At 43.4% G+C, this 27,049-nt stretch overlaps 1 protein-coding gene across 1 annotated transcript in view; it reads right to left on the bottom strand.

Annotated features, from left to right (window-relative positions):
• Positions 1-27,049, bottom strand: part of LOC132821747 (collagen alpha-5(IV) chain-like) — a 276,828-nt gene that overhangs the window by 152,319 nt on the left and 97,460 nt on the right. The window contains exons 8-15 of the mRNA XM_060834471.1: positions 26,869-26,895; positions 25,225-25,302; positions 23,817-23,870; positions 21,021-21,056; positions 20,877-20,918; positions 20,542-20,613; positions 14,440-14,493; positions 2,908-2,967 (exon numbers count right to left, since the gene is read on the bottom strand). Coding sequence (XP_060690454.1) covers positions 2,908-2,967; positions 14,440-14,493; positions 20,542-20,613; positions 20,877-20,918; positions 21,021-21,056; positions 23,817-23,870; positions 25,225-25,302; positions 26,869-26,895 — 423 coding nt within the window. The remainder of the gene's footprint in view (positions 1-2,907; positions 2,968-14,439; positions 14,494-20,541; positions 20,614-20,876; positions 20,919-21,020; positions 21,057-23,816; positions 23,871-25,224; positions 25,303-26,868; positions 26,896-27,049) is intronic.

The following is a 27,049-nucleotide window of genomic DNA, read 5'->3' as shown; positions in this document are numbered from 1 at the left end:
TAGGAGGATGGACAGATAGGCCAGGTCAAGGAGGTGAGAAGGAGCGGGAGGGTGGATGTGGGATGAAGCTGAGATTGGGGAGATTTTGAAGCTGGTGAACTCTACGTTGAGGCCATTGATCTTTAAGCTCCCAAGGTGGAATATAAGGTGTTGTTCCATCAGTTTGGGTGAGGCCTTATTTTGACAGTGGAGGAGGCCCAATGTATTGTCAATGGTGTGGGAGGGGGGAGTTGAAATGGCTGATAACTAGAAGGTGGTGTTGATTGGAGCGTAGAGAAAGCAGATGCTTGCAAACTGGTCCTCGAGTCTGCACTTGGTCTCTCCGATGTACAGGAGACAACATTGGGAGCAAAGAATGCAATACACCAGGTTAAAAGTAGTGTATGTGAATCTCTGCTGGATTTGGAATGATTGTTTGGGGTCTTGGATGGAGGTGACAGGGGAATTGTAAGGGCAGTCATTGCAGTTCCTGCTGTTGCAGGGAAAGGTGCCGCGTGTGAATGAGAGGCTGGTGGGAGGTGTGGAACTGATGAGGGAGTTGCGGAGTGAACGGTTCCAATGGAAAACAGACTTTCCTTGGACCTGACCTAACCTATCGATCTCTCTGCTCACCTATCCGTTCCACCCCTCCCACTGACCAATTACAATCACCCCCTACCTGCATCCACCTACCACCATCCCACCCATCTTTACCCTAGCCCCACCTGCCTTCCTCCATTTATTTCTGAGCTCCCTTCCCCCTCCTGAGTTCTGAGGAAGGATCCTGACCCAAAACGTCGACTTGCCTGCTCCTCCGATGCTGTTTGACCTGCTCTAGATTTTATTGACCCACTCAGCAATAACCTGCTCAATGACACCCAGTTTGGGTTGTCTAAGTCCACTCAGTTCCTGACCTCAATACAGCCTTGGTTCGAACAGGAAAAAGAATGAATTCCAGAGGAAAAGGGAGTGTCACAACCTTGGCTAAAAAGGCTGTATTTGACCAAGAGTGGTATCAATGATCTCTTGCTCAACTGGAATTGTGGAAAACTCTCCAATGGTTGGAGTCATTTGTTTTTATTCATACACACACCTGGCACAGAGGAAGATGGTTGTAGTTGTTGGAGGTCAGTCATCTCAGCTCCAGGACATCTCTGCTGGAGTCCCTCAGGGTAGTGACCTAGGCCCAACAATCTTCAGCTGCTTCATCAATGACTTTCCCTCCATCATAACATCAGAAATGGGAATGTTCGCCAGTGATTGCACAATGTTCAGCACCATTCACGACTCCTCAGATACTGAAGCTGTCCATGTCCAACTGCAACAAGATCTGGACAATGTCCAGGCTCAGGTTGGAAAGTTGCAAGTGACATTCATGCCACAAAATGCTCGGCAAGGCCACCTCCAACAAGAGGTCAGTGATGAAGGATAGGTGATGGCAAAAGTCTAGATTAGAGTGGTGCTGGAAAAGCACAGCTGGTGAGGCAGCATTAAAGAAGCAGGAAAAATCAATGATTCGGACAAAAGCCCTTCATCAGGAATGAAGGCAGGCAGCCTCCGGGGTGGAGAGATAAACGGGAGGGGGAGGGGGTGAAGGATAGATGATGACCTAGTGGTATAACCACTTGGCACTTAATCCTTGAGACCCAAGTGATGTTCTGGGACCTGAGTTTGAAACCCACCATGGCAGATGGGAGACTTTTAATTCAATAATAATCTGGAATTAAGAGTTTAATGGCAGATGGGAGACTTTTAATTCAATAATAATCTGGAATTAAGAGTTTAATGATGACCATGAAGCCATTGCCAATTGTGAAGGAAATCCCATCCCATTCACTAATGTCCTACAGGGAGGGAAACTGCCATCCTTATCTGGTCTGGCCTACGTGTGACTCCAGACCTACAGTAATGTGGAATGGGCAATAAATAATGGGCCAAGCCAGTGACACTCACATCCTATCAATCAATAAAATTAAAGAGAGAATCTAACCATCATCCTTTGATATTCAATGGGGGTACTGCTGTCACTGAATACCCCACTATTAACAGCCTGGAGGCTCCCATTTAAACCGAATTGGACCATACAGCGGTGACAAGAGCAGGTTATTGGCTGGGAATATTCCATCAAGTAACTCACCTCCTGACTCGCTAAAGACTGTCCACTATCTGCAAGGCACAAGTCAGGAGGGTGATGGGATACTCTCCATTTGCCTGGATGAGTGCAGCTCCAACAATAGTCAGAAAGCAAGACACCATCCAGGATAAAGCTACCCGCCTGATTGGCACCACATCCACAAACATTCATTCCCTCCATGTTCTGGTATGAAACTCTAAAGTCTTCAGACCCACTCAAACCATTGACTATTATATGATCTATAAGCCACGTAAGCGCACAATACTGTATATATGGTCACCTACATTTAATTGAAACTGTTAATTCATTCCTTGCTCTCCATTATTTTCCAGAATAGAATAGCCTTTATTGTCACAGATACTCAATGAGTATAGTGAAAAGTTTAAATGTCACCAATTACAGAGCCAACTTAGATACAAAAGTACCTAACACAGCTTCTTTAGTGAATTATATACTTGAAACGTAGCTCCCTATTTGATAGAATGTAGTAGATGCTTGACATTATAGCTTGTATCAATGAGCCACTTTGACAGAAACCTTGGTTTTCATCTCAACAGAAATCAAAACCAAATTTCCTGCAACAGCTGATCTGCAACAGCAGTTTTATATCCTGTTGATATGATGAAAATTTAGTCCAAAAATATCCTGACACTAAATCCGTCTTTCAGTTACCATTTCCTTTTCACTAGTCTTAAACAACATAATTAATAAATATGCAAGAGAACAGTGATTACTAAGTGCAGAATGTTTTCCCCCTGAACTATTCAGATCTATTTCTGGAAATCATTTCCTACCAGGGCCCCTGGGTCCCCTCGTTCTCCTTTATCTCCCTTCCATCCAGGTGTGACAGAGCCCTGCAAATTAAATCAGGAAACATTTTATTATCAAAATGCAAACAGCATCTACTGCCTTTGACATGTATAAGCTGACTAATGCAAGAAAAGACATTTTGTTATTTCCAAAATTTATTGTGTTATTTACATTTTTTAAAATTCAGATTATGACTACATCAATATGAAGCTGACTACATCGAAATGCTCCTCCTTAACAAGTGAACAAAGGTCAGAGGTCACACACACCAGGTTATGGTCCAGCAGGTTTATTTGAAATCCCAAGCTTTCTCAAGGACCGCAGCCCCTTCATCAGGTAAAGTGAAGAGAAGCACACAGGCACAGAATTTATAGACAGAGAGAGTAAAAGGTCATACAAATGGTGTGAGTGGAGTGTTGACAGGCTGACTAACAAATCTCTGCAGGTGATCAAAAGTGTCAGACAGTGTGAGTAAAGTGTCAACAGCTGAATAGCAAGTGAAGGGATGACCTACAATCTGATTAATTAAGGCAGAGAGATAATTATAAAAACATTTTAAAAAGATGGTTCTAGAGACAAAGCAAATAGCTGGAATAACATGTTAGATATAAGAGTCGCATGTCAAGGGTCTAACCAAACTAACAAGTAATCCAAAACTGTTCAAACTAATTAAGGAGCGAGATCGTAAGTTATTAAGGTGATGGTGTCAAAACATGACAGTGAGGAAGATTTTACAGATACACAACAGCATTGTGGGGTCACAACTAGCGTGACATGAACCCAAAATCGTGGTTGAGGTTGTCTTCATGGGTTTGAACTTGGTGATCAATGTTTGCTCGGTGATTTTGCATTGTTGTGTATCTCAAAGGCCACTTTGGAGAACACTTACCCAAAGATCAGAGGCTGAATGCCCTTGACTGTTGAAGTGTTCCCTGACTGGGAGGGTACACTCTTGTCAGGAAATTGTTGTGTGGTGTCCATTCATCTGTTGCATGATCTCACCAATACAGCATGCCTCAGGGCATCCTTGCCTGCAGTGTACAAGGTAGACAACAATGGCAGAGTCACATCAGTATCTGCCGTGTATGTGGTGGCTGGTGTTCCCATGTGTGATGATAGTATCCATGTCAGTGATCTGGCATGTCTTGTAGAGTTTCCTGTGACAGGGTTATGTGGTTGATGTTGTCCTGAAGGCTGTATAGTTTGCTGCAAACAAAGGTCTGTTCTAAGGTTTGGCAGTTGTTTGAAGACAAGAAGTGGAGGCATAGGGATGATCTTGGCAAGATGTTCGCTGTCGTCGATGACATTTTGAAGGCTGTGAAGAACATAGTTTCTCTGCTCCGGGTAATAAAAGATACCTTATCGTCTGTGTCCTGTATCTGTCTTTCAAGGAGATTGTTGCAGTTTTTCGCTGTGAGATGTTGAACTTGGCAACCGATGAGTTGAGCATCATATCCCGTTCTTATGAGGGTGTCTTTCAGCATCTTCAGGTGTCCTTTGAGTTCCTCCTTGTCTGAGCAGATGGAGGGTTTTGTCCATAGGGGATGGCTTCTTTAACATGTTTTGGGTAGAGCTAGAGAAGTGCAGCATCATGAGGTTATCCGTGAGCTTGTGGTAGAGTGAGGTTCTGAGGTGTCCATTCTTGATGCAGACGCATGTGTTCAAGAGTGAGACTGATTCTGAAAAGTAGTCCATGGTAAGTCTGATGGTGGGATGAAACTTGTTGATATTGTGTAGTTGTTTCAGTGATTCCTCCATGAGTCCAGAGGAAGAAAATGTCATCCATGTATCTGATGTATAGCACTGGTTGGAGGTCCTGTGCAGCAAAGAAATCTTTCTCAACCTTTTGCATGAAGATGTTGGTGTACTGGGGTGCAGATATCCTAATCTAATCTAGTCCCATTTTCCAGCACTTGGCCCATATCCCTTTAAATCCTTCCTATTCATATACCCATCCAGATACCTTTTAAATGCTGTAATTGTACCAGCCTCCACCATTTCCTCTGGCATTCCATACACGCACTAACCTCCGTGTGAAAAGGTTGCCCCTTAGGTCCCTTTGATATCTCCATCATGGACAGACACCTCAGAACCTCAGGGCGGCACGGTGGCACAGTGGTTAGCACTGCTGCCTCACAGCACCAGAGACCCGGGTTCAATTCCCGACTCAGGCAACTGACTGTGTGGAGTTTGCACTTTCTCCCCGTGTCTGCGTGGGTTTCCTCCGGGTGCTCCGGTTTCCTCCCACAGTCACAAAGATGTGCGGGTCAGGTGAATTGGCCATGCTAAATTGCCCGTAGTGTTAGGTAAGGGTATGGGTGGGTTGCGCTTCGGCGGGTCAGTGTGGACTTGTTGGGCCGAAGGGCCTGTTTCCACACTGTAAGTCTAATCTAATCTAATAAAAAACCTCAATCTACTACAGGCCCACGGAAAATCTCATGATGCTGCACTTCTCGAGCTTCCACCCGAGACGTATTAAAGAAGCCATCCCCTATGGACAAGCTCTGCCTATACACAGGATCTACTCAGACAAGGAGGAACGTGATGAACTCCTGAAGATGCAGAAAGACACCCTCACCCCCTCACAGAATACGATGCTGAACGCATTGGTCACGTGTTCTGACGTGCCCCAGCAGAAAACTGCAATGATCTTCTCAGAAGACAGACACAGGACTCTACCAATAGCGTACCCTTCGTGATCTAGAACTTCTCTGATGAGGAGAAACTATGACATGTTCTTTGCAGACATGTCATCGATAATGAACATCTTGCCAAGATCATCCCTATGCCTCCACTTCTCGCCTTCAAATGACTGCCATCTATTAAACAGACCACCACTGCAGCACACTACCCAGCCTTCAGTTCAACATTGACCATAACACCATGGAACCCATTCATGGCAACCTCTACAAGACATGCAAATCATCGACATGGATACTGCTATCACACATGACAACACCACCCACCACATACACATCATGAGACTCTACCAACATTGTCTACCTCATGCACTGCAGGCAAAGATGCCCCGTGGCATGAAATATTGGTGAGGCCATGTAGATACTATGACAATGGATGAATGGCTACTGCGCAACAATTTCCTGACAGGAAGGTACCCTCCCAGTCAGGGAACACTTCAGCAGTCAAGGAAATTCAACCTCCGATCTTCGGGTAAACGTCCTCCAAGGTGGCCTTCAAGATACATAACATTCCTGTGGGAATGAGAATCACCGAGCAAAAACTGATCACTAAGTTCCGTACCCACAAAGACAACCTTAGTTGTGATCTGGGGTTCATGTCGCACTACACGTAACCCTGTCATACTATCCTATGTTTATAAAATCTTCCTGACTGTCTGTTTTGACACCATCGCCTTGATAATTTGGTATAATCTCTCGACCTTAATTAGTTTGTCAGTTGATCAGATTATAGGTCATTCCTCCACTTGCTATTCAGCTGTTGACACTTAATTTACACCATCTGACACTTCTGATCACCTGCAGAAACTTGTTATTCAGCCTGTCAACACCCCACTCACACCATTTGTATGATCTTTTGATCTCTCTGCCTATAAATTCTGTGCCTGTATACTTCACTTTACCTGATGAAGGAGCAGCGCTCTAAAAGCATGTAATTTCAAATAAACCTGCTGGACTATAACCTGGTGTCATATGACTTCTGACGTTGTCCACACCCGGTCCAACACCAGCAACTCTATGTCATTGTTAGCAAGTGAAGTGATTGAATGTAACAGCTGAAAATATGTTGCTGGTTAAAGCACAGCAGGTCAGGCAGCATCCAAGGAACAGGAAATTCGACGTTTCGGGCATAAGCCCTTCATCAGGAGTCAGTTATATTTATGGGTGTTACGTAATTGGAGATGAAATGTTAATTTTTTCATTTCTCATTCATGTATCAATAAGTCACCGTCAATATATTCACCGAAAAGACACAGATGGTGAGTTTTGTGGAGATTCTCTTTTTTTTTAATTGAATTGAAGAGTGATTGGATCCCTACACTGTAGAAATAGACCATTCACCCAACAAGTCCACTCAGACCCTCTGAAGAGTCACCCACACCCACTACCCTATATTTACCCCTGACTAATGCACCTAATCTACACATCCCTGAACACTATGGGTGGTTTAGCATGGCCAATTCACCCTAACCTGGACATCTTTGGGCTGTGGGAGGAAACCAAAGCAAACCCGCACAGACACAGGGAGAATATGCAAACTGCACACAGACAGTCGCCCGAGGCTGGAATTGAACTTGAGTCCCTAATGTTGTGAGGCAGCAGTGCTAACCACTTAGCCACTGTTGTGTGCTGTTCTTCTAAAGTCACAACAATTTTTGTGTTAAAGTTATGGTGGGTGAGAATTCCTGCAACAGAACTCCTCAACACTGAGGGGGTTATTAAGAAGAGTTGCAGGGAGATAGTTACACGTCAGGTACAAGAAGAAGGTAGATGGGTTACTGTCAGGGGATGGAAAGGGAACTGGCAGGCAGTGTGGGGATCCCCTGTGGCCATTCCCCTCAACAAGTATGCCGTTTTAGATCCTGTTGGTGATGGGAGGAGACTTACCAGGATAAGCCATGGTAAGTCTTCCCAGGGTAAGCCAGGTCTCTGGTACAGAGTCTGTCCCTGTTGCTCAGAAGGGAAGGGGGGAGATGAGCAGAGCATTAGTCATTAGGGACTCCATAGTTAGGCGGATAGATAGGAGGCCCTGTGGGAATGAGAGAGACTCATAGTTGATGCGTTGCGTCCCAGGTGCCTTGATCCGTGATGTTCTCAGATTGTGTTTTCGGGATCCTTAAGGGGGACGGGGACCAGCCTCAAGTCATGGTCCACATAGACACCAACGACATAGGTAGGAAAAGGGATGGGGATGTAAGGCAGAAATTCAAGGAGCTTGGGTGGAATCTTCGAGCTAGAACAAACAGAGGTGTTATCTCTGGTTTTATTGCTCTTCCCACATGCTAGCGAGGTGAGGAATAAGGAGAGAGGAGTTGAACACATGGTTGCAGGAGGGAGGGATTCAGATACCTGGATAATTGAGGCTCATTCTGGGGTATGTGGGACTCTACAAACAGGATGATATTCACCTGAACCAGAGGGGTTCCAATATCCTGGGGAGGAAATTTGGTAATGCTCTTCAGGTGGGTTTAAACTAGTTCAGCAGAGGTGTGTAATTGTAACTACAGTGTACAGGAGGTTGAGACTGTTGAAATCTGAGCTAAGATTTCAAGGTCGCAGGAATGTACCAGCACACAGGAAGGTGTTTTGAAGTGTGCATACTTCAATGCCAGGAGCATCTGGAATAAGGTGGGTGAACTTGCAGCATGGGTTGATACCTGGGTCTTTGATGTTGTGGTAAAAAGTGAGGTCTGCAGATGCTGGAGATCAGAGCTGAAAATGTGTTGCTGGTTAAAGCACAGCAGGTCAGGCAGCATCCAAGGAGCAGGAAATTCGACGTTTCGGGCCAGAGCCATTCATCAGGAATGAGGAGAGTGTGCCAGGCAGGCTAAGATAAAAGGTAGGGAGGAGGGACTTGGGGGAGGGGCGATGGAGATGTGATAGGTGGAAGGAGGTCAAGGGTGATAGACCGGGGTGGGGTGGGGGCGGAGAGGTTAGGAAGAAGATTGCAGGTTAGGAGGGCGGTGCTGAGTTCGAGGGAATCGACTGAGACAAGGTGGGGGGAGGGGAAATGAGGAAACTGGAGAAATCTGAATCTGAGAAAACTTTGATGTTGTGGCCATTTTGGAGACATGGATAAAGCAGGGACAAGAATAGAGAATAGTTGTCGCAAGTTACGCAATTTAGATATTTCAGTAAGAACAGAGAAGACGGTAAAAGACGGGGAGGTGTGGCATGGTTAGTCAAGGACAGTATTACAGCTGCAGAAAGGACGTGTGAGGACTCGTCTACTGAGGTAGTGCGGGTTGAGGTTAGAAACAGGAAAGGAGAGGTCATTCCGTAGGGAGCTTTCTATAGGGTCCAGAATAGTTCCAGAGATGTAGAGGAAAGGATAGCAAAGATAATTCTGGATAGCAGTGAGAGTAACAGGGTAGTTGTTATGGGGTCTTTAACTTTCCACATATTGAGTGGAAATACCATAGTTCAAGTACTTTAGATGGGTAAGTTTTTGTTCAATGTGTGCAGGATGGTTTCCTGACACAGTATGTAGACAAGACAACAAGAGGTGAGGCCACAGTGGATTTGGTACTGGGCAATCAACCAGGCCAGGTGTTAGATTTGGAGGTAGATGAGCACTTTGGTGATGGTGACCACAATTTGGTGATGCAAAGAGACAGGTACATAATGCAGTGCAAGTTATTGCTGGGGGAAAGGCAATTATGATGTAATTAGGCAAGATTTAGGATGCATAAGATGGAGAAAGAAACTGCAGGAGATGGACACAACTGAAATGTGGAGCTATTCAAGGAACAGAAATTGCCTGTCCTTGATAAGTATGTACCTGTCAGGCAGGGAGGGAGCTGTGGTTTACTAAAGAAGTTGAATCTCTCGTCAAGAGGAGGAAGGTAGCCTATGTTAGGATGAGATGTGAAGGCTCAGTTAGGGTGCTTGAGAGTTATAAGTTGGCCAGGAAAGACCTAAAGAGAGAGCTAAGAAGAGCTGGGGTGGGGGTGAAGGGGGGGGTGGGGGATGGGGTGGGGACACATGAGAAGTCTTTGGCAGGGAGGATCAGGGAAAACCCCATAGCTTTCTATGACTATGGCAGGAATAAAAGAATGACTAGAATAAGATTAAGGCATGTGATTGACAATAGTGGGAAATTGCGCATGGAGTCAGAAGAGATAGGAGAGGCACCAAATGAATATTTTTCATCAGCATTCACACAGGAAAAAGACATTGTCGAGGAGAATACTGAGATACAGACTATTTGACTGGATGGGATTGAGGTTCATAAGGAGGAGGTGTTAGCAATTCTGGAAAGTGTGAAAATAGATAAATCCCCAGGGCTGGATGGGATTTATCCTAGGATTCTCTGGGAAGCCAGGGAGGAGACTGCAGAGCCTTTGGCTTTGATCTTTATGTCCTCATTATCTACAGCAATCGTGCCGGAAGACTAGAGGAGAGCAAATGTTGTTCAAAAAAGGGAGTAGAGACAACCCTAGTAATTAGAGACCAGTGAGCCATATTTGGTTTTGGGTAAAGTGCTGGAAAGGATTATAAGAGATAAGAAAAATAATCACCTAGAAAGGAATAATTTGATTAGGGAGAGTCAACATGGTTTTGAGAGGGATAGGTTGTGCCTCACAAACCTCATTGAGTTCTTTGAAAAGGTGACCAAAAGGTGGTAAAGCAGTTGATGTGGTGTATATGGATTTCAGTAAAGTGTTTGATAAGGTTCACCATGGTAGGCATGGGATTGAGGGTGATTTAGCGGTTTGGATCAGAAATTGGCTAGCAGAAAGGTGACAAGAGGGTTCAAGATTTGTGAGAAGATTTGTAGCTCGGGTGCTCTTTGTTGTAGTTCAGTTCGCCAAGCTGGGAATTTGTGTTGCAGACGTTTCATCCCCTGTCTAGGTGACATCCTCAGTGCTTGGGAGCCTCCTGTGAAGCGCTTCTGTGTTGTTTCCTTCGGCATTTATAGTGGTTTATCTCTGCTGCTTCCGGTTGTCAGTTCCAGCTGTCCGCTGCAGTGGCTGGTATATTGGGTCCAGGTCGATGTGTTTGTTGATGGAATTTGTGGATGAGTGCCATGCCTCTAGGAATTCCCTGGCTGTTCTCTGTTTGGCTTGTCCTATAGTAGTAGTGTTGTCCCAGTCGAACTCAAGTTGCTTGTCATCTGAGTATAGCTGGTTGTGTTGTTTCATGGCTAGTTGGTGTTCATGGATGCGGATCGTTAGCTGTCTTCCTATTTGTCCTATGTAGTGTTTTATGCAGACCTTGCATGGGATTTTGTACACTACAACACAATTATTATAGGACAAGGAATTAAGGGCTACGGGGAGAATGCTGGTAAGTGGAGTTGAAATGCCCATCAGCCATGATTGAATGGCGGAGTGGACTCGATGGGCCGAATGGCCTTACTTCCACTCCTATGTCTTATGGCATTCATCCACAGATTCAATCAATCAGCACATCGACCTGGACCCAATATATCGCCCAATATATCTGCAGCGGACAGCTGGAACTGACAACCGGAAGTGGCAGAGACAAACCACTATAAATGCCGGAGGAAACATCACAGAAGCGCTTCACAGGAGGCTCCCAAGCACTGAGGATGTCACCTAGATAGGGGACGAAACGTCTGCAACACAAATTCCCAGCTTGGCAAACAGAACCACAACAATGACAGAGGGTGATGGTTGATGTGAAGTGCTCATCTTGGAATTCAATTACTACTGGTGTACCCCAAGGATCTGTTTTGGGGCTGCTGTTGTTTTCATTTTTGTAAATGACCTGGATGAAGGCATAGAAGGATGGGTTAGTAAATTTGCGGATGACATTAAAATCAGTGGAGCTGTGGACAGGGCGGAAGGATATTGCAAGTTACAGAAGCACATAGATAAGCTGCAGAGCTGGGTTGAGAGGTGGCAAATGAAGTTTAATGTGGAGAAGTGTGAGGTGATTCACTTTGGAAGGAGCAACAGGAATACAGAGTACTGGGCTAACGGTAAGATTCTTGGTAGTGCAGATGAGCAGAGAGATCTGTGTCCATGTACATAAATCCCTCAAAGTTGCCACCCAGGTTGATCGGGTTTTTAAGAAGGCATATGGTCTATTTGGTTTTATTGGTAGAGGGATTGAGTTTTGGAGCCATGAGGTCATGTTGCAGCTATACAAAACTCTGGTGTGGCTGCACTTGGAGTATTGTGTACCACATTATAGGAAGAATGTGGAAGCTTTGGAAAGGGTGCAGAGGAGATTTACCAGGAATGGTTTCCTGGTCTGGAGGGAAGGTCTTATGAGGAAATTCTGAGGGAACTGAGGCTGTTTTCGTTCGAGAGAAGAGTTTGAGAGATGACTTAATTGAGACATATAAGATAATTAAAAGGTTAGATAGAGTGGACAGTGAGAGCCATGGTGATGGCTAGCATGAGGGGACATAACTTTAAATTGAGGGGTGATAGATATAGGACAGATGTCAGAGGTAGTTTCTTTACTCAGAGAATAGTAGAGACAAGGAATGCCCTGCCTGCAACAGGAGTAGACTCACCAACCTTAAGGGCATTTAAATGGTCATTGGATAGACATATGGATGAGAATGGGATAGTGCATGTTAGATGGGCTTCAGATTGTTGCACCGACCTGTGGAACCATTGAGGGCCGAAGGGCTTGTACTGCGCTATATTGCTCTATGTTCAGTGTTCAACTGCGTGTTTCAGTGCAATGGCTTTCCTTTTGTTATTGTTTCAACAAGGCTTTCAATTTCTAATAATGTTCCTATTTACCTGTGCCTGACTGTTGGTACAGTTTCAAGAAGCTTATGAAATCTTTGAAACTCCTCACTCTGAAAATGATTTGTATTTATATTTTTCAAAATAATGACAAGAAGCATAAGTAAACTCAATTATTTACTTCGATTAATATTTCTTAGAAAATTACTTCACATCCTTAAAGAGGATTAATTTTGCTTCTGCCAACTGAAGGGGATCTGTCATTTGAAGTATGGTTTCGTTAACTGATTTACAATTGCTGATAGGAGCAAATTAACCTGCTTCATCATCGCTACCACTGAAGATGCCTTGTGCACTGACGTGTACAGTAACATTCTTATACTGTCCAGTTCTCTCTTCCATGATATGTGTCTTCACAATAGACTCACAATTTTTGGATGGGATTCTGTGCTTGGTTTGAAGGTGCACAGTGGCTTCTATCATTTTTTTATAAAGATGTTCTGGTTCTTAGGTATTGCACCCCTCAAAAGGGACCATGGGAAGATGGGGTGGGTGCTTTCGGGCAAGGAGAGGGTGTTGCATTACCGACCATGCACTAGCATATGACTTACATTGCCACAAAGCTTGTTCATTGGAAAGATAGCTATTGTTTGTGTCTGCTGGTTGTTTGTGGCCTGTATTGATTTCCTCTCACCTGAAAGCAACTGCTGTCTGCCTCTGGTAGTTTATTGTTCCATTATGATGCATTATACTGTTCTCTGTAGGGACGTCATTCTACCCTTTCTTCAGTCTCTCATTGTATTACAGCCTAGGTATCAGGGCACAATATACAGCATGCTAGTGCTGGCCAATTAGTTTAATGGTCAGTGGTAATGGTCACCGACACGCCATCTCTCTGTAAGGTTTGGAATCAGAGTCCCATGGAACTTTGAAAGAATGCTCTTTAATACTCAGCCATGTAGTTCCTGTGCATGCAGTTACCAAACCATCAAACTGGAGCAGATCAGAGGCAAAACAGAGAACCTTCTGGGCTTGGCATTGGACAGATGGAGCTGAGTTTTGTGATGGAGTCAGGTTTATTTTTGAGAGTGGAAGTTTAAACAGTTGTGAGTTGGGATGGCACCCTGATGTGTTCCAGCTCTGTATAAGGCTCGCAGGGTTGAGTTGCCATGGGAATCCACAGGTAAAAACAGTGACTGCAGATGCTGGAAACCAGAGTCTAGATTAGAGTGGTGCTGGAAAAGCACAGCAGTTCAGGCAGCATCCGAGGAGCAGGAAAATCAACGTTTCGGGCAAAAGCCCTTCATCAGGAATACCAGATGAAGGGCTTTTGCCTGAAATGTCGATTTTCCTGCTTCTCGGATGCTGCCTGAACTGCTGTACTTTTCCAGCACCACTCTAATCTAGACCATGGGAATCCACATCCTTATCCATGCAAACAGACAGCCAATTAGGTTGATGAAGATCCCCCTTAGGGGCTGTTTTCAGAACCCATCAACGGTTTCCCCTATTGAACCCACGCCTCACTCCAGTAGCAAACATGAGGTCAGAGAGCTAATGGTGTCACGTGTCACTAATTCAATGAGAGTATAAAGGCTATATCCACATTCCAAATCCTTCCTGGAGGGTTTCCCCTTCACACTGATGATCAGAACAACCATGGCCCTTCTCTTGATTTACATTTTAAGTAGGTTTTTCCAAAGGATCCCCATTTTTCTGCGTTCTTACACTTACCTTCCTACCTCACCAGTGTTCACCTTCCCTGGTAGCATTGCCAGCCAGTGCTCTGGGGCTACTCAATGGGATGCCCACTTCAGGAAGTCTCTATCTTCATTAAATGGCAAAAGCAAGGGCAGCCAACTTTGAGCCCATTTTAATGTCAGGCACAGGATATGTTCCACATGATCCAGGTTGGGTTCCTCATGCCTGCAGGATAACTCAGCCTGTGGCTAAACTAATGTCAATCCATCAATCCAAAAACACCCATTCAAGATTCACCTTCCAAGCCTGAGGTGAAGTTTATTTTATAATACAATTTTGTTAATGTCACAGGATGGGGAACAGCAGTCAGTTCAGCCCAGCTTAAGCTGACCGGGCAGTGACATGGAGAGCACAGAAACTACATAATAGGAATAATGCTACTTACTGGTAAACCTGGGAGACCTGGCAATCCTGGGTCTCCAGAGGGTCCTGGACTGCCCTGTGGAAGGAAATACATCTCAAATGACTTGAATGTCTGTGAATATGTACAACTTACAATATTTCTATTTTCATTTTATTTCTGTATATGAATGTCTTGCATTTACCCTACATCTCTCATTTCTAAATGCCGCACTGACACCTCATGGACCAAATTTCATATACAATAGCATCAATCTCAATTTAATATGCACCAGTGTGGAAATAGCATGTATCACAAATAAATTCTTGCAAGATGTACAACCTATGGACGGCACGGTGGCACAATGGTTAGCACTGCTGCCTCACAGCGCCAGAGACCTGGGTTCAATTTCCACCTCAGGCGACTGTCTGTGTGGAGTTTGCACGTTCTCTCAGTGTCTGCGTGGGTTTCCTCTGGGTGCTCCGGTTTCCTCCCACAGTCCAAAAACGTGCAGCTTAGGTGAATTGGCCATGCTAAATTGCCCGTAGCATTAGGTTAAGGGGTAAATGTAGGGGAATGGGTCTGGATGGGTGTGCTTCAGCAGGTCGGTGTGGACTTGTTGGGCTGAAGGGCCTGTTTCCATTCTGTAAGTAATCTAACCTATCATGAAAGGGTCAGGGGTTACTAAGCATCTGACAATAGAAGCAAAGAGATTTACAGCACTTAAAAAAAGGGCCTTTGAACTATCACAACTGTGCTGGTCAAAACTAATTACCCAATTAGTACAATTAACAAAACAACTAGCTAGGAGCAGAAATAAATACAACCTAATATAAAATCTTTCTTGTTTCCAAAATTTACAACAAAGTATCCTAATGTAGAGTAAGGTCACTGACTGTAATCTATCCATGGAGAAAGTGAGGACTGTAGATGCTGGAGATCAAGGTTGAAGAGTGTGTTGCTGGAAAAGCGCAGCAGGTCAGGCAGCATCCAAGGAGCAGGAAAATCGTTTCGAGTGTAAGCCCTTCATCAGGGCCAGGCCTGTTACAGCCTCAGTATAAAACAAAGGGGAGGCAGCTTGTGTCAGTGTACAGTTCCTGAAATGTTGCATCTCTATCCTATTCAACTGAGAATCCAGTGATCTGCATGGTGCTAAATCAAACAGTGTTTTAGTTTGTTATCGCTATAATGACGCACTGCTGTAGTGAGGCTTAATCCAAGCTGGAAAAATATATCTCATTTTCTGCTGTGGGTCATGCAGTCTTCAGGACACAGTACAAGTTCAATCATTTTAGGACCTGAACACCTCCTTCCATGTCATTCACACACCCCTCCCCCCCCCAACCCTCACCCCTACAGCCCATGCTCCCTCATGACATTGGCTGCTTTCAGCACAGCCAACCCATTTTTACCAACTCATGGCCCCATTACCAGCTTTTCTTTCTCCCTGGCTTTCCATCATCCATTTTTTTTTTGTTTCCCTAACTCTTATTCTTGCTCTTCCTCTCTTTCTCTCTCTGGGCTCCTTCTTCGCCTGTCCTGTTTTTCCCTCCACATTCCCACATCTTCAGCATATATGCCAACATTTTCCTAGCTACTACAAGTCCTGCAGGAGGGTCAATGGACCCAAACAGTAAACTTGCTTTCTATCCACAGATGTTGCCAGACCTGCTGGGTTTCTCCAGCAATTTCTGTTGTGATTTCAACTCATAAATTGGGTAAAACAATGGCAGGTGGAATTTAATCCTGATGAAGGCAAAGTGATGCATTTTGGGAGGTCTAATTAGAGAAGGACATACACAATTACTGGGAGGTTACAAGGGAGCACTGAGGAACAAAGGGACCTTGGTGTATAAGTTCAAAGATCCCGGAGGGTGTTAGTGCAGGTACACAGGGTAGTGAAGAAGACATGTGGGATGTTAGCCTTCATTAGTCAGGGTGTAGGGCATAGGGGCAAGAAAGTTTTGTTCCAACTTTATAAACATTGGCTAGGCGACAGATGGTGTACTGTGTGCAGTCCGGGTTGCCACACTATCAGAAGGGCGTGATTACATTGGAAAGCTTCATGAAGAGATTCACCAGGATGTCACCCTGGGATGGAAGGTCTGTGATGAGAGACTGGATTGGCAGGATTTGTTTTCCCTGGAGCAGAGGAGGCTGAGGAGAGATCTGATTGAGGGATACAACATTATGAGAGGAATAGACAGAGTGGATCATTAGAATCTCTTTTCTCAGCCCCCTCCCCTTTCCCAGTCCAGTTATGCTCAAAATGTTGACTTTCTTGCTCCTGATCTGCTGTGCATCACACTTAATCGATTCTGACTTCTCTAGCATCTGCAGTCCTCACTATTCCTGATAAAATCCAGCTCAATATAAACTCAGCCTGAGAAGGATAACAAGTTAGTGTCATGGAGTCACAGAGTCAGCCAGCATAGAAACAGGCCCTTCGGCCCACCATGTCTATGCTAACCAACACACACCCAACAGACTTTCCATCCCAGGCAACATCCTGGTGAATCTCTTCTGCACCCTCTCCAACATAATCACATCCTTCCGATAGTGTTGTGACCTGATCGGTACACAGTATTCGATCTTCTCAGCCCCCTTCCCTCCCCAGTCCTGATGAAGGGTTATACCCAAAATGTTGACTCTGTTGCTCCTCAGATGCTGCCTGACCTGCTGTGCTTTTTCCAGTGCCATCCTTTCTCGACTGTAGATTTTATAGGGCCTTAGTTGGGAGGCTTTGGAGGCTGTGTTTATCACCTGCCTGCAGGTCTTTGCTCTCATTGCTATTTTATCAGTTTTAGGAAAAAAAGTGATGTATAGAATTGTACCAGGAATATGGATTTCAAATACAAGGAGAGATTAGAAAACATTGACACACTGTCCTTGATACACAGAAGATTAGAGGTGACATTGAGATGTTCAAAATTATGAACAATTTTGACAGGGTAACAAATGACATTCTATTTCTATTTCTACTAGTTGGTAAGACAGTAACTCGGGGGTCACAATTTCAAGACTGTCAACAAGAGACCTAGGATTGAGATGAGGGGAAATTGTCTTTACTTAGAGAGTTGTTAAGATTTGGAATGTGCTGCCAGGGAGAGTGGGGGAGAAAGCTTCCATCGGAGGTTTCAAAACAGAGCTGGATATACACAGAGTCATAGAATCATAGAATCAGAGATAATAGAGAATAGACACAGGAGTAGGCCGTTCGGCCCTTCGAGCCAGTACCACCATTCATTATGATCATGGCTGATCATCCACAGTCAGAATACCGTTCCAGCCTTAACCCATAACCCTTGATTCCACTATCTTTAAGAGCTCCATCCATCTCTTTCTTGAAAGAATTCATAGAATCATACAGCATGGAAACAGATTCTTTGGTTCAACTAGTCCACAAAAACAGTGTTCCCAAACTAAACTAGTCCCACCTGCCTGTGTTTGGCCATATCCCTCCATCTTTCATATTCATGTACTTATCCAAGTGTTTGTTTAAATGTTGTATCTGTACCTGCACCCACCACTTCCTCTGGCAGTACATTCCACACATGAACCATTCTCTGTATAAACATTGCCTCTCATATATCTTTTTAAATCTTTCTCCTCTCATCTTGACAATATGTCCTTTAGTTTTGAACTCCCCCATTCAAGGGAAAAGATCCTTGCTAATCACCTTTTCCAAGTTCTTCATGATTTTATAAACCTCGTTGACCTCCTATGCTCCAGTGAAAAAGTCCCAGCTTATTTTTATAATTAAAACCCTCCATTCCCAGCAACAACCTGGTCAATCTTTTCTGACCCTTGTCCAATTTATAATATCCTTCCGATAGCAGGGCGACCAGAATAGCACACTGTACTCCAGAAGTAGCCTCACTATCGTCCTGTACAATCACAACATGACATCCCAACTCTTGTACTCAAAGATCTGAGCAATGAAGGCAAGCGTGTTAAAAGCCTTCTTAACCACCTGTCTACCTGTGATGCAAATTTTAAAGAGATATGTACCTGAATCCCTAGGTCTCTCCCTATATAATACTACCCAGGGCCCTATCATTAATTGTATAAGTCTGGCCAAGCTGAAAAGCAACCCTCCGCCACACCAGTCTCCAATCATCAAGTCAACCTTGTATCCAATTGGCAAACTCACCCCGAATCCCATATGATCTAATTTTACTCACTAGTCTACCATGTAAACCTTGTCAAAGGCTTTCCTAAAGTCTTTTGAAAGTGATTCACTTAGAGGGCTGAGGGCTGTTCGAAGGAAGGGTTACTGGACCCGAAATGTTAAATCTGACTTCTCTCCACAGATGCTGCCAGAACTACTGACATTTTTCAGTAATTTCTATTTTGTTTCTGGTTTCCAGCATCCACAGTTCTTTCAGTTTTAACTTAAACGACAGGTTGTTCTGCTCTAGCGCATGTTTTGTTAGCGTGAATTCACTATAATGTGATTGATGAATTGGCGACATTGTTTCTAAAGTGATGAACTTTTAAAGCATGCATTGGTTATAACACAATTCTGGTCCCATTAGTTTGAATAGTGCTCCAATTACACAATTTTCTTATAACACAGGATTGCACAACAATGGAACGACCGTGTTTTAGCAGAACTGACTGTATGGAGATAGGGCTCGAAACGGGACTAGCTGGTACAGACATGATCAGCTGAAAAACCTCCTTCTGTGCTATAACATTGTCTGATTCAGCATACAAGCCAACAGAGGCTCTTAGTTTGCCGATTAACCATCAGTAGGAGAGTACTAGACAATCTCCAGCCTGATAGCTGTTAAGCTGGTGATGGGTAAATGGATGCTATGTCCTTATTGATCACCACCATCCCCCCCCTGCAGCCCCACCCAAAACACTGAGCCAATCAGGGCTCCTTTCCAATGTTGGGGTCCCCCTTCTGGGTCACCTTCCTCACTGGCCTGTGTGCTCTGACTTCCCTGCCCCATCCCTACCATATTGTTCTTTCCTTTCCCGGGACTCTTAAATCCAGCGCCATATTTTTACTTATTATTTTTGTAATCTAATATATTTCATATCAGTTTTCTAACTGCCTGTATCTTAAAGCTTATATTATGACAGTTTAATTGGAGATAAGCCAGATTACAGTAAACTCTGCTAAAATATCATTTACTAAAGTGGTCTATGGCCAGTCTCAATATTGTGGGCTGAGAGCTGTATATGCTTACAGATGTGGTGGGAGAGATGGGGGCAGAGACCAACAAATGCCATCTATGGATGCAAAGGCAACTTCGAGCACACCACTTTATATATGGCAGGGTATTGCTAAATGGTAAGACAACACAGACTGGACTGTGATTTCAAAAATTCTTGGGAAAAACTCAGCACGTCTGGCAGCATCTGTGGAGAGAAAGCAAAAGTTAATGTTTTGGGTCCAGTGTCCATTCTTCAGAACTGATTGTAACGAGGTTTATATGCCAGAAAAGGGTGGGGAATGGAGGGTGGGCAGGGGGAAAGAGTAAACAATAGGTGGAGATGGAGCCCAGAGAGAAAAACACAGTTGTACTGACAAAGGAATGGGTAGAGGTCAGCCTGGGAGAATCAATAGCGGCTAGTAGCTGAAAATGTGTTGTTTGTGGAAGTAGCCCATGTGATGACAAGCCCTGGTGTGTCGGCTAGGGAGATGGGAGAAGGTGCTCAGGCCCTAAAATTATTGAACTCGTTATTGAATGCGGAATACACACATCAGGTCCCCATTGTTAAATTGGCTCTGTTTAAAACATATGCTCATTGGGTTTGGGAACAAGATATCACAAGGGAGGGGAAACTGTTTTAAATTAACTTTGTTTTGACTTATTTGGGGGGGGGGTGCAGGGGGGTGGGTGAGCAGGCAAATAAAGGCGGCGATCCAGATTATCCCTCCACACGCAGGAGTTTAACCATTTCAGGGAACTATCTGGAACTGTCGCAAATTGGAGACTGTCTCCTGGAACCCAGTTGTAGCATCAGCCACAGGAACCGTTCTTGTCCCACCTGCTGTTTCAGGAGGAAAGTGTTATCGACTGACCCAAACTCACACTTCAATAAAATAATCCATCGTATTATAGCTGCTACAGAATACATGGGGGCCAGGCCAATAGACTGAAATTGGTTCATCAGAGAGCCGTATCCTACCTTCTGTCCTTTCACTGTGATGGTAGGACCACGCTCTGGACGATAAACAGGACCAGGATGACCTTTCACACCCTGTTTGCAATATAAGCATCAACTTATCAGGTTTGGGAAATGATTTTGTCAACAAGAGGAATGGTTAATTAGAATGCATTTGACATTCAATAGCTTTGGCATAATTTTTGAAGCATGATTTAAGAATATCACAGTACAGGTGCAGAATCAATCAGTAGCTCAGCTCACGAATTTATTTACCATTAGCTTTGTTAAAATACACAAATTATTTGATCTAATCTTGCCCACTCTCAGCCGCATTCCCACACACAAATTCCAATTACCTTGTCACCCTTGGAACCCACAAAGAATAATCCCATGTTGCCCTGTACAAATAAAAGTTCAAGCAAGTTTACATTTTATCAAAGCTTTCAAAATAATTTTTTAAAATGGCAGGAAAGCAATAGAACTGGTTCCACAGGTTTTACCTTTGGCCCTGGATGACCAGTTGGTCCTGGTGGACCCTAGCAACAGATAAGAATATCAACAATTAAAATCGAAACACATTCCAGGCATATGAAATAGTTCAAAATATATCAGATGGCATCAACAAACACTACTTGAAAACTTACTTGAAAATCTCACAACACTAGGTATAGAATTTTTGATGTTGTTTGGACATATTTGATTTTTTTTAAAGTTATAATTTGGATTATTCCTTGGAAGTGGCTGTTACATTTTTATTTTTGTTCTGCAAATTGACGATAATCTTTTTAATCGTACTTTAGCCTTGTTTAGTTTGGAGTTCTATTATGATAGAGAGGCAGGAAGGCAAATTAAACAAAACTCCCGACCCATGTATTCATAACCCAAATTACAACATTGAAAGACCCTCAAAGTTAATCCAAATGGTTTATATCCAGACTTTTGAATAGCCAGTACAAGACTTTGTGTATAATTGATGCCAGACACCAGGTTTATGGCTTAAACAATGTATTAATAATCTATTAATAATACAGTACTTTAGCTGAACAAAGTTGAAACAGCCGGTGATTGAATTAATATCTACGATTTAACCCCATCTTCTTTGATTTTACCCCCAGCTCACAGAAAGACAGAGACAAAAAGGCACATTTAAGTTATAAATCAAAACAAAATAGAGAGATATAACTGGCCAATCATTTAAGCTATTTCTAGGGCTGTAAAATCAAGGCACGTGGGATTTAACCTTGCTTGGTTTCCGCTGACACTGGTCAATGCAAACAGTTTCCTATAAGCTCCAAGGAATTATCATGTAATTCTTCTGACTGAGATTATCTTCTTCAAGCTTTCAATAAGTTGATAATGGGAGCAATCGGATCTCTGTCCTATAGCTTTGGCAGCCGTAGTCCTTCTGACAAAATCACAGTTCAAAAGCAATTCAAACTCTGGTTTCTCTTTTGGTTTCTTTTCAACATTATCTTGACTTGAACTTCCCTGCAAGACCCCTGTTAACATTTAAACATCTGCCATCTATTTGAGCATAATGTCTCTCTGGAGTTGAAATGTCAATAGAATACATTGAAGAACATACAACCTGTAATGAGACCTGGCCTCATTAACAAATATCAGTTTGTTTGTTCTCTTTTGTTTTAAAACAAGCTGCTGCTTACAGTCCATGGGTCATCTTTAGCTCTCAGCTCACAGTTCACAATGCCAAACCAAAAATGCTAAAAATTAAAAAATAAAAAAAGAGAGAGGCCAACAGCATTGGCTGGTCGGTGTTGTGGTGGGTAAAGTTGGTGATCTTTAAACAACTTGCCCGTTCTTCTGGATAGATGTAAGCAAAACCCTGGCTTGGTCTATTTTTCTCAAGTTTCTTTCTCTGCTCCATTTTTTCTTGTTTTCTGTGTTCCATTTAACATAACACTGAAAGAACTTCAATCTGAGTAATAAGTTTTACAGATTCCTGTATTTAGACTGCAATAATGGAATCTCTGGCATGATATCCTTACTAATATCAAAAAACATTTCTAAACTGTTATAATTTCTGAGGTTTCACACGCTCCTTCAATTCTTAACAACCAGCACGTGAAAATAATTTTTCTGACAGGAAATTGGTTTCATTGAAAATGCTTCTTTTAAAAAATAAATACTTAAAATGACCAATTTGTAATTTGGTCTATTAATGGCAGTGAGTACTGCAAGATATTGATCTTTTCTGATCTAATGAGGTTTTATTTTGACTGTGCTACAAACATGTTGGAATGCTCTGTCATGATGTTCCTCTCCCTCCCATTCCCTACATCAATCATGTCTCCTAATCCATCTGTAGCTGATGCCTGTCAACTGACTAGGACAGTAATTTGCTGTAGCAAGATTCTGATCTTTTTGAGGATATTGTCCTATGAAGAAAGTATGTAATGGAAATATAAGGGGTAGTTTTTTTCATTTGTTCATGGGAAATTGGTGTCATTAGCTAGACCAGCACCTTTTTGCCAACACCTGACAGTTTTAAAAAAAAATTGAATTTAAACTTCACCATCTGCCATGGTGGGATTCCAGCCCACATTCTGAGACATGAGCCTGTGGCTTGGGATTCCTAGTCAAGTTACCACAACTGCACAGCTTCCTGAAAGGTTTCTGTCACCCGTGACATTCCCACAATTTTACAAGGCAGAGAGGGGATTGCAGTTTGAACAAGCCGAGTTCAGAAAGTCACCCCATGGGTCAAAGGGAGGATGATCTTTTTGCATCCTTTTCCCATCTTGTACTGATCATCCTGAATTTACTTGAATACTCTGCTCATCTTGCTGCACACTCACAAGGGAATATCTTCAACAAGATATCTGACTGAATTGAAAGTGTTTTGTCTTTTGCTGAGGCCTTGGTATTTGGGTTGGTGTCCTCTTGAGCCATGCAGGTCCATAATGTCCCAGGTTTGAATGTTGTGTGTGTGCGGAATGAACTAGCTTCGTTCACACTTAACAAAGTATTATAGAATCATAGAGTCCGACAGTACAGAGGACGCCTTTTGTAATGTAAAAATACATTACGTTTAACTTCTTGATTAGTTTTCCTGGATTCTACTGTCAGCAAACAAATTTCACTTTCCCTTGCATTCTCCCTTGGCAACCCCAAGTACAGTAACAGTGAATGGCACTGTATGAGATACAGAGTTGTTTGGGCAGTAATGCAATTCAGTGTGGTTCAGCTGTCAATTCTGTATATATTAAAGAAAGCTGCCATCCTTAATCTTCTGAGTAAAGCCCTCAGATACACTGAATTAAGGAAAAGGCACTTACCAAGGGACCTTGAGGCCCAGTGGGTCCTGACTGTCCTGGAAGTCCTGGTTGACCCTTAAATTAGATAATTCATAAAATGAATGTCTTGTTTCATTTGGAGTCTGGACTAAAAATAATTTTCTGTTGTGTCTGAACAGCAAAGATAACCTTAAAAAGCAAAAAGCAGCCATTATCCAGAAAGCTTCCGGGTCTGTGAAGGAAAGGAATCATTAAGGAGGTTATTATTTTGTGAAAACCAGCTTTTCATTCTGCCCATACTGGAGGGCCTGAGGTCAGACATTGCAGGATCTGCCTACCTGCTCCCCCCCCATTTGTATAAAAGTTATGATATAGTCAGTTCTGCTATAACATGGTTGTTCCGTTCTCGTGCAACTCGTGCATTAGAAGAAATTGTTTAATTGCAGCAGCATTTAAACTATTGGGATTGGAATCACATAATAACCAATACACACTTTACAAATGCACACTTTAGAATCATTGTCCCAAATTCATTAATCGAGTTACAGTAAATTTGCATTAAGGAAACGCACATTACAGCAGAACGACCTGTATATCGTTTGGGTGCAGTGCAAAGGTATATGCCAAAGAGCAATGGTTGTGTTCAGTTCTTGAAATGGCATTTCCTAGTGGGGTATTAATAGTAGAGAAGCCTCAGAAAAGGGGCGGCTCAGTGGTTAGCACTGCAACTCACAGCACCAGGGTCCTAGGTTCTTGGGCGATATCTGTGTGGAGTTTGCACATTCTCCCTGTGTCTGCGTGGGTTTCCACCGGGTGCTCCGGTTTCCTCCCACAGTCACAAACATGTGCAGGTCAGGTGAATTGGCCATGCTAAACTGCCCATAGTGTTAGGTGCATTAGTCAGAGGGAAATGGGACTGGGTGGGTTACTCTTCGGAGGGTGGGTTGGGCCAAAGGGCCTGTTTCCACACTGTAGGGGAATCTAATCTGTCTGAAGTTGAAGAGAATGTAAGTGATGGTGGTGAAGATCTGATGTGCTGAATGCACTACTTCTGCTCTTTCGTCTTATGACTTTATGGACTTACAAACTTTTGCCTTCTTCCAGATACCTCATATGCAGCCAGGTCTTCTGGTTAAGTTTTCATATACCAGAACGTGTCATGCTAACCAAGCACCAGCTGGTCTGCACAACAAAGCAACTCAGTGCTGATCTTTACAGGGACTCCAGGGTCACAGTATAAACATGGGCGAGGTGTCAGTTCAAGATAAATGGTAGTTCAGCTTCAATTACTGTGTGTTCCTACAAATTAGCAACTGTAGCGAAATAATAGGAAGAGCTATGCCCAATCTTGCACCATGCTCTGTGATGTTAAATCTCTCATGTTATCAGACTCATTGCAGATGTCAAACACACCATATGTCAGTACACAGAGTTGAGGAGTGACACTTACTGGAGGTCCTGGGTGACCTGGTGGTCCACGGCTTCCTTTGTCCCCTGGATATAACGGTACAATTTGAGCTGATTCACCCTTTCAAGATAAACATATTGCAGAATTAAACCCCCGCCCCTGCTTAACAAACAGCAACTACATACAGTTACGTTAGTTAGCCCTACACTGCTGAATAACCAGAAGCTGTACTTAAATTCACATCTGGAGGACTGCATTGAGATTTCTTCGAGGAGAAAGTGAGGTCTGCAGATGCTGGAGATCAGAGCTGAAAATGTGTTGCTGGAAAAGCGCAGCAGGTCAGGCAGCATCCAAGGAACAGGAAATTCGACGTTTCGGGCATAAGCCCTTCATCAGGAATTCCTGATGAAGGGCTTATGCCCGAAACGTCGATTCTCCTGTTCCTTGGATGCTGCCTGACCTGCTGCGCTTTTCCAGCAACACATTTTCAGCTGCATTGAGATTTCTGTCTATTTAAGGGAGAACATAATTTCATTAGGAACCATTTATAAAAACTTGATTTCTGAGATGAGGGGGTTATCTTATGAAGAAAACTTGGGTCTGTATCCATTGGAGTTTAAGAGGATGAGAAATGATTTTGTGGAAACCTGTAGGATCCAAAGGGGATTTGTGAGGGTGAACATTGAGTCTCCCATTTGACGTAGGAGAATGAGGCTATATACCAGTGTTTATGTGGTGGGTTGGCACACAGCATTGGCTCTACTCAGTGCTGGTTAAGTATCAGTAATGGCAGGATGTGGCCCTTAGGCTGCATTGGTCTCTCATTGAAAGCCTCCCACCCTGAAATTAATTGTGGTGTGTGTGGGGGGGCTAAAGAATCAGGAGGTGATGGGGTCTCCCTGAAGCATCTGCCTCTGTCATTATACAGAGAATCCACCACCTTCCAGAGTGCCTCTAGGGTAAGCATTAAATTCTGTCCTAAGTGTTAAATTTCACCCTCAATTATTTGTGGGGATAAATCATCCTGCTGTCAATCTTTCAATATTCATTCATTGTCTGCTTCAGGGATATTTTCAGCCTCATTATTGTTGAGTGAATATGACCCTTCATCCCCAAAAGGAGACAGTGGGGGCTGCAGATGCTGGAGATCAGAGTTGAGAGTGTCGTGCTGGAAAAGCACAGCAGGTCAGGCAGCATCTGATGAGCAGGTCAGGCAGCATCAAAGGAGCAGGAGAATCAACATTTCCTGAAACGCCATTCTCCTGCTCCTTTGATGTGCAGCAGGTCAGGCAGCTTTTACAGCAACACATTTTTAAGCTCTGACCTCCAGCATCTGCAGTCCTCACTTTCTCCTAGCATCTGAGGAGCAGGAGAGTCAATGTTTCAGGCATAAGCCTGATGAAAGGCCTGATAAGCTTGCTCCTCAGGTGCTGCTGACTGGCTGTGCTTTTCCAGCACCACACTCTCGACTCTGACCCTTCATCCTGTTAGAAATCAGTTCTGGTTTACTGGCAACAAAGAAAGTCACTTATCAAAATCCAGATATTCTGGACATTTCTATTTGGAAAATCAAAATAAAATTCAAAGCATAAGCTTCACCCAATCAAAATCTCCCTTTAATCACATCACTTGGCAGAACTAACTTCATTTGCAAATGAAAACCCTTTTTCTTAGTGAATGACATACCTTTTGTCCTGGAAGCCCTGAATGTCCCTGAAAATTAAAATTAGAAATGTATAGTTCAGGAATTTTTTCAGAAAAGTGCTTCAATTTTGGAATCAGATTAAAGCAGATTTACTCAGCAGTCATAACCATTTAGTCCCTCTTGGAAATATCCATTTTGTTTTCAATGGGTTACAAATAATTG

The sequence above is a fragment of the Hemiscyllium ocellatum genome, chromosome 13 (assembly GCF_020745735.1).
Source record: "Hemiscyllium ocellatum isolate sHemOce1 chromosome 13, sHemOce1.pat.X.cur, whole genome shotgun sequence".
Lineage (NCBI taxonomy): Eukaryota > Metazoa > Chordata > Chondrichthyes > Orectolobiformes > Hemiscylliidae > Hemiscyllium > Hemiscyllium ocellatum.
The sequence above is the reverse complement of the archived record's forward strand: the minus strand, read 5'-3'. Positions and strand labels throughout refer to the sequence as shown.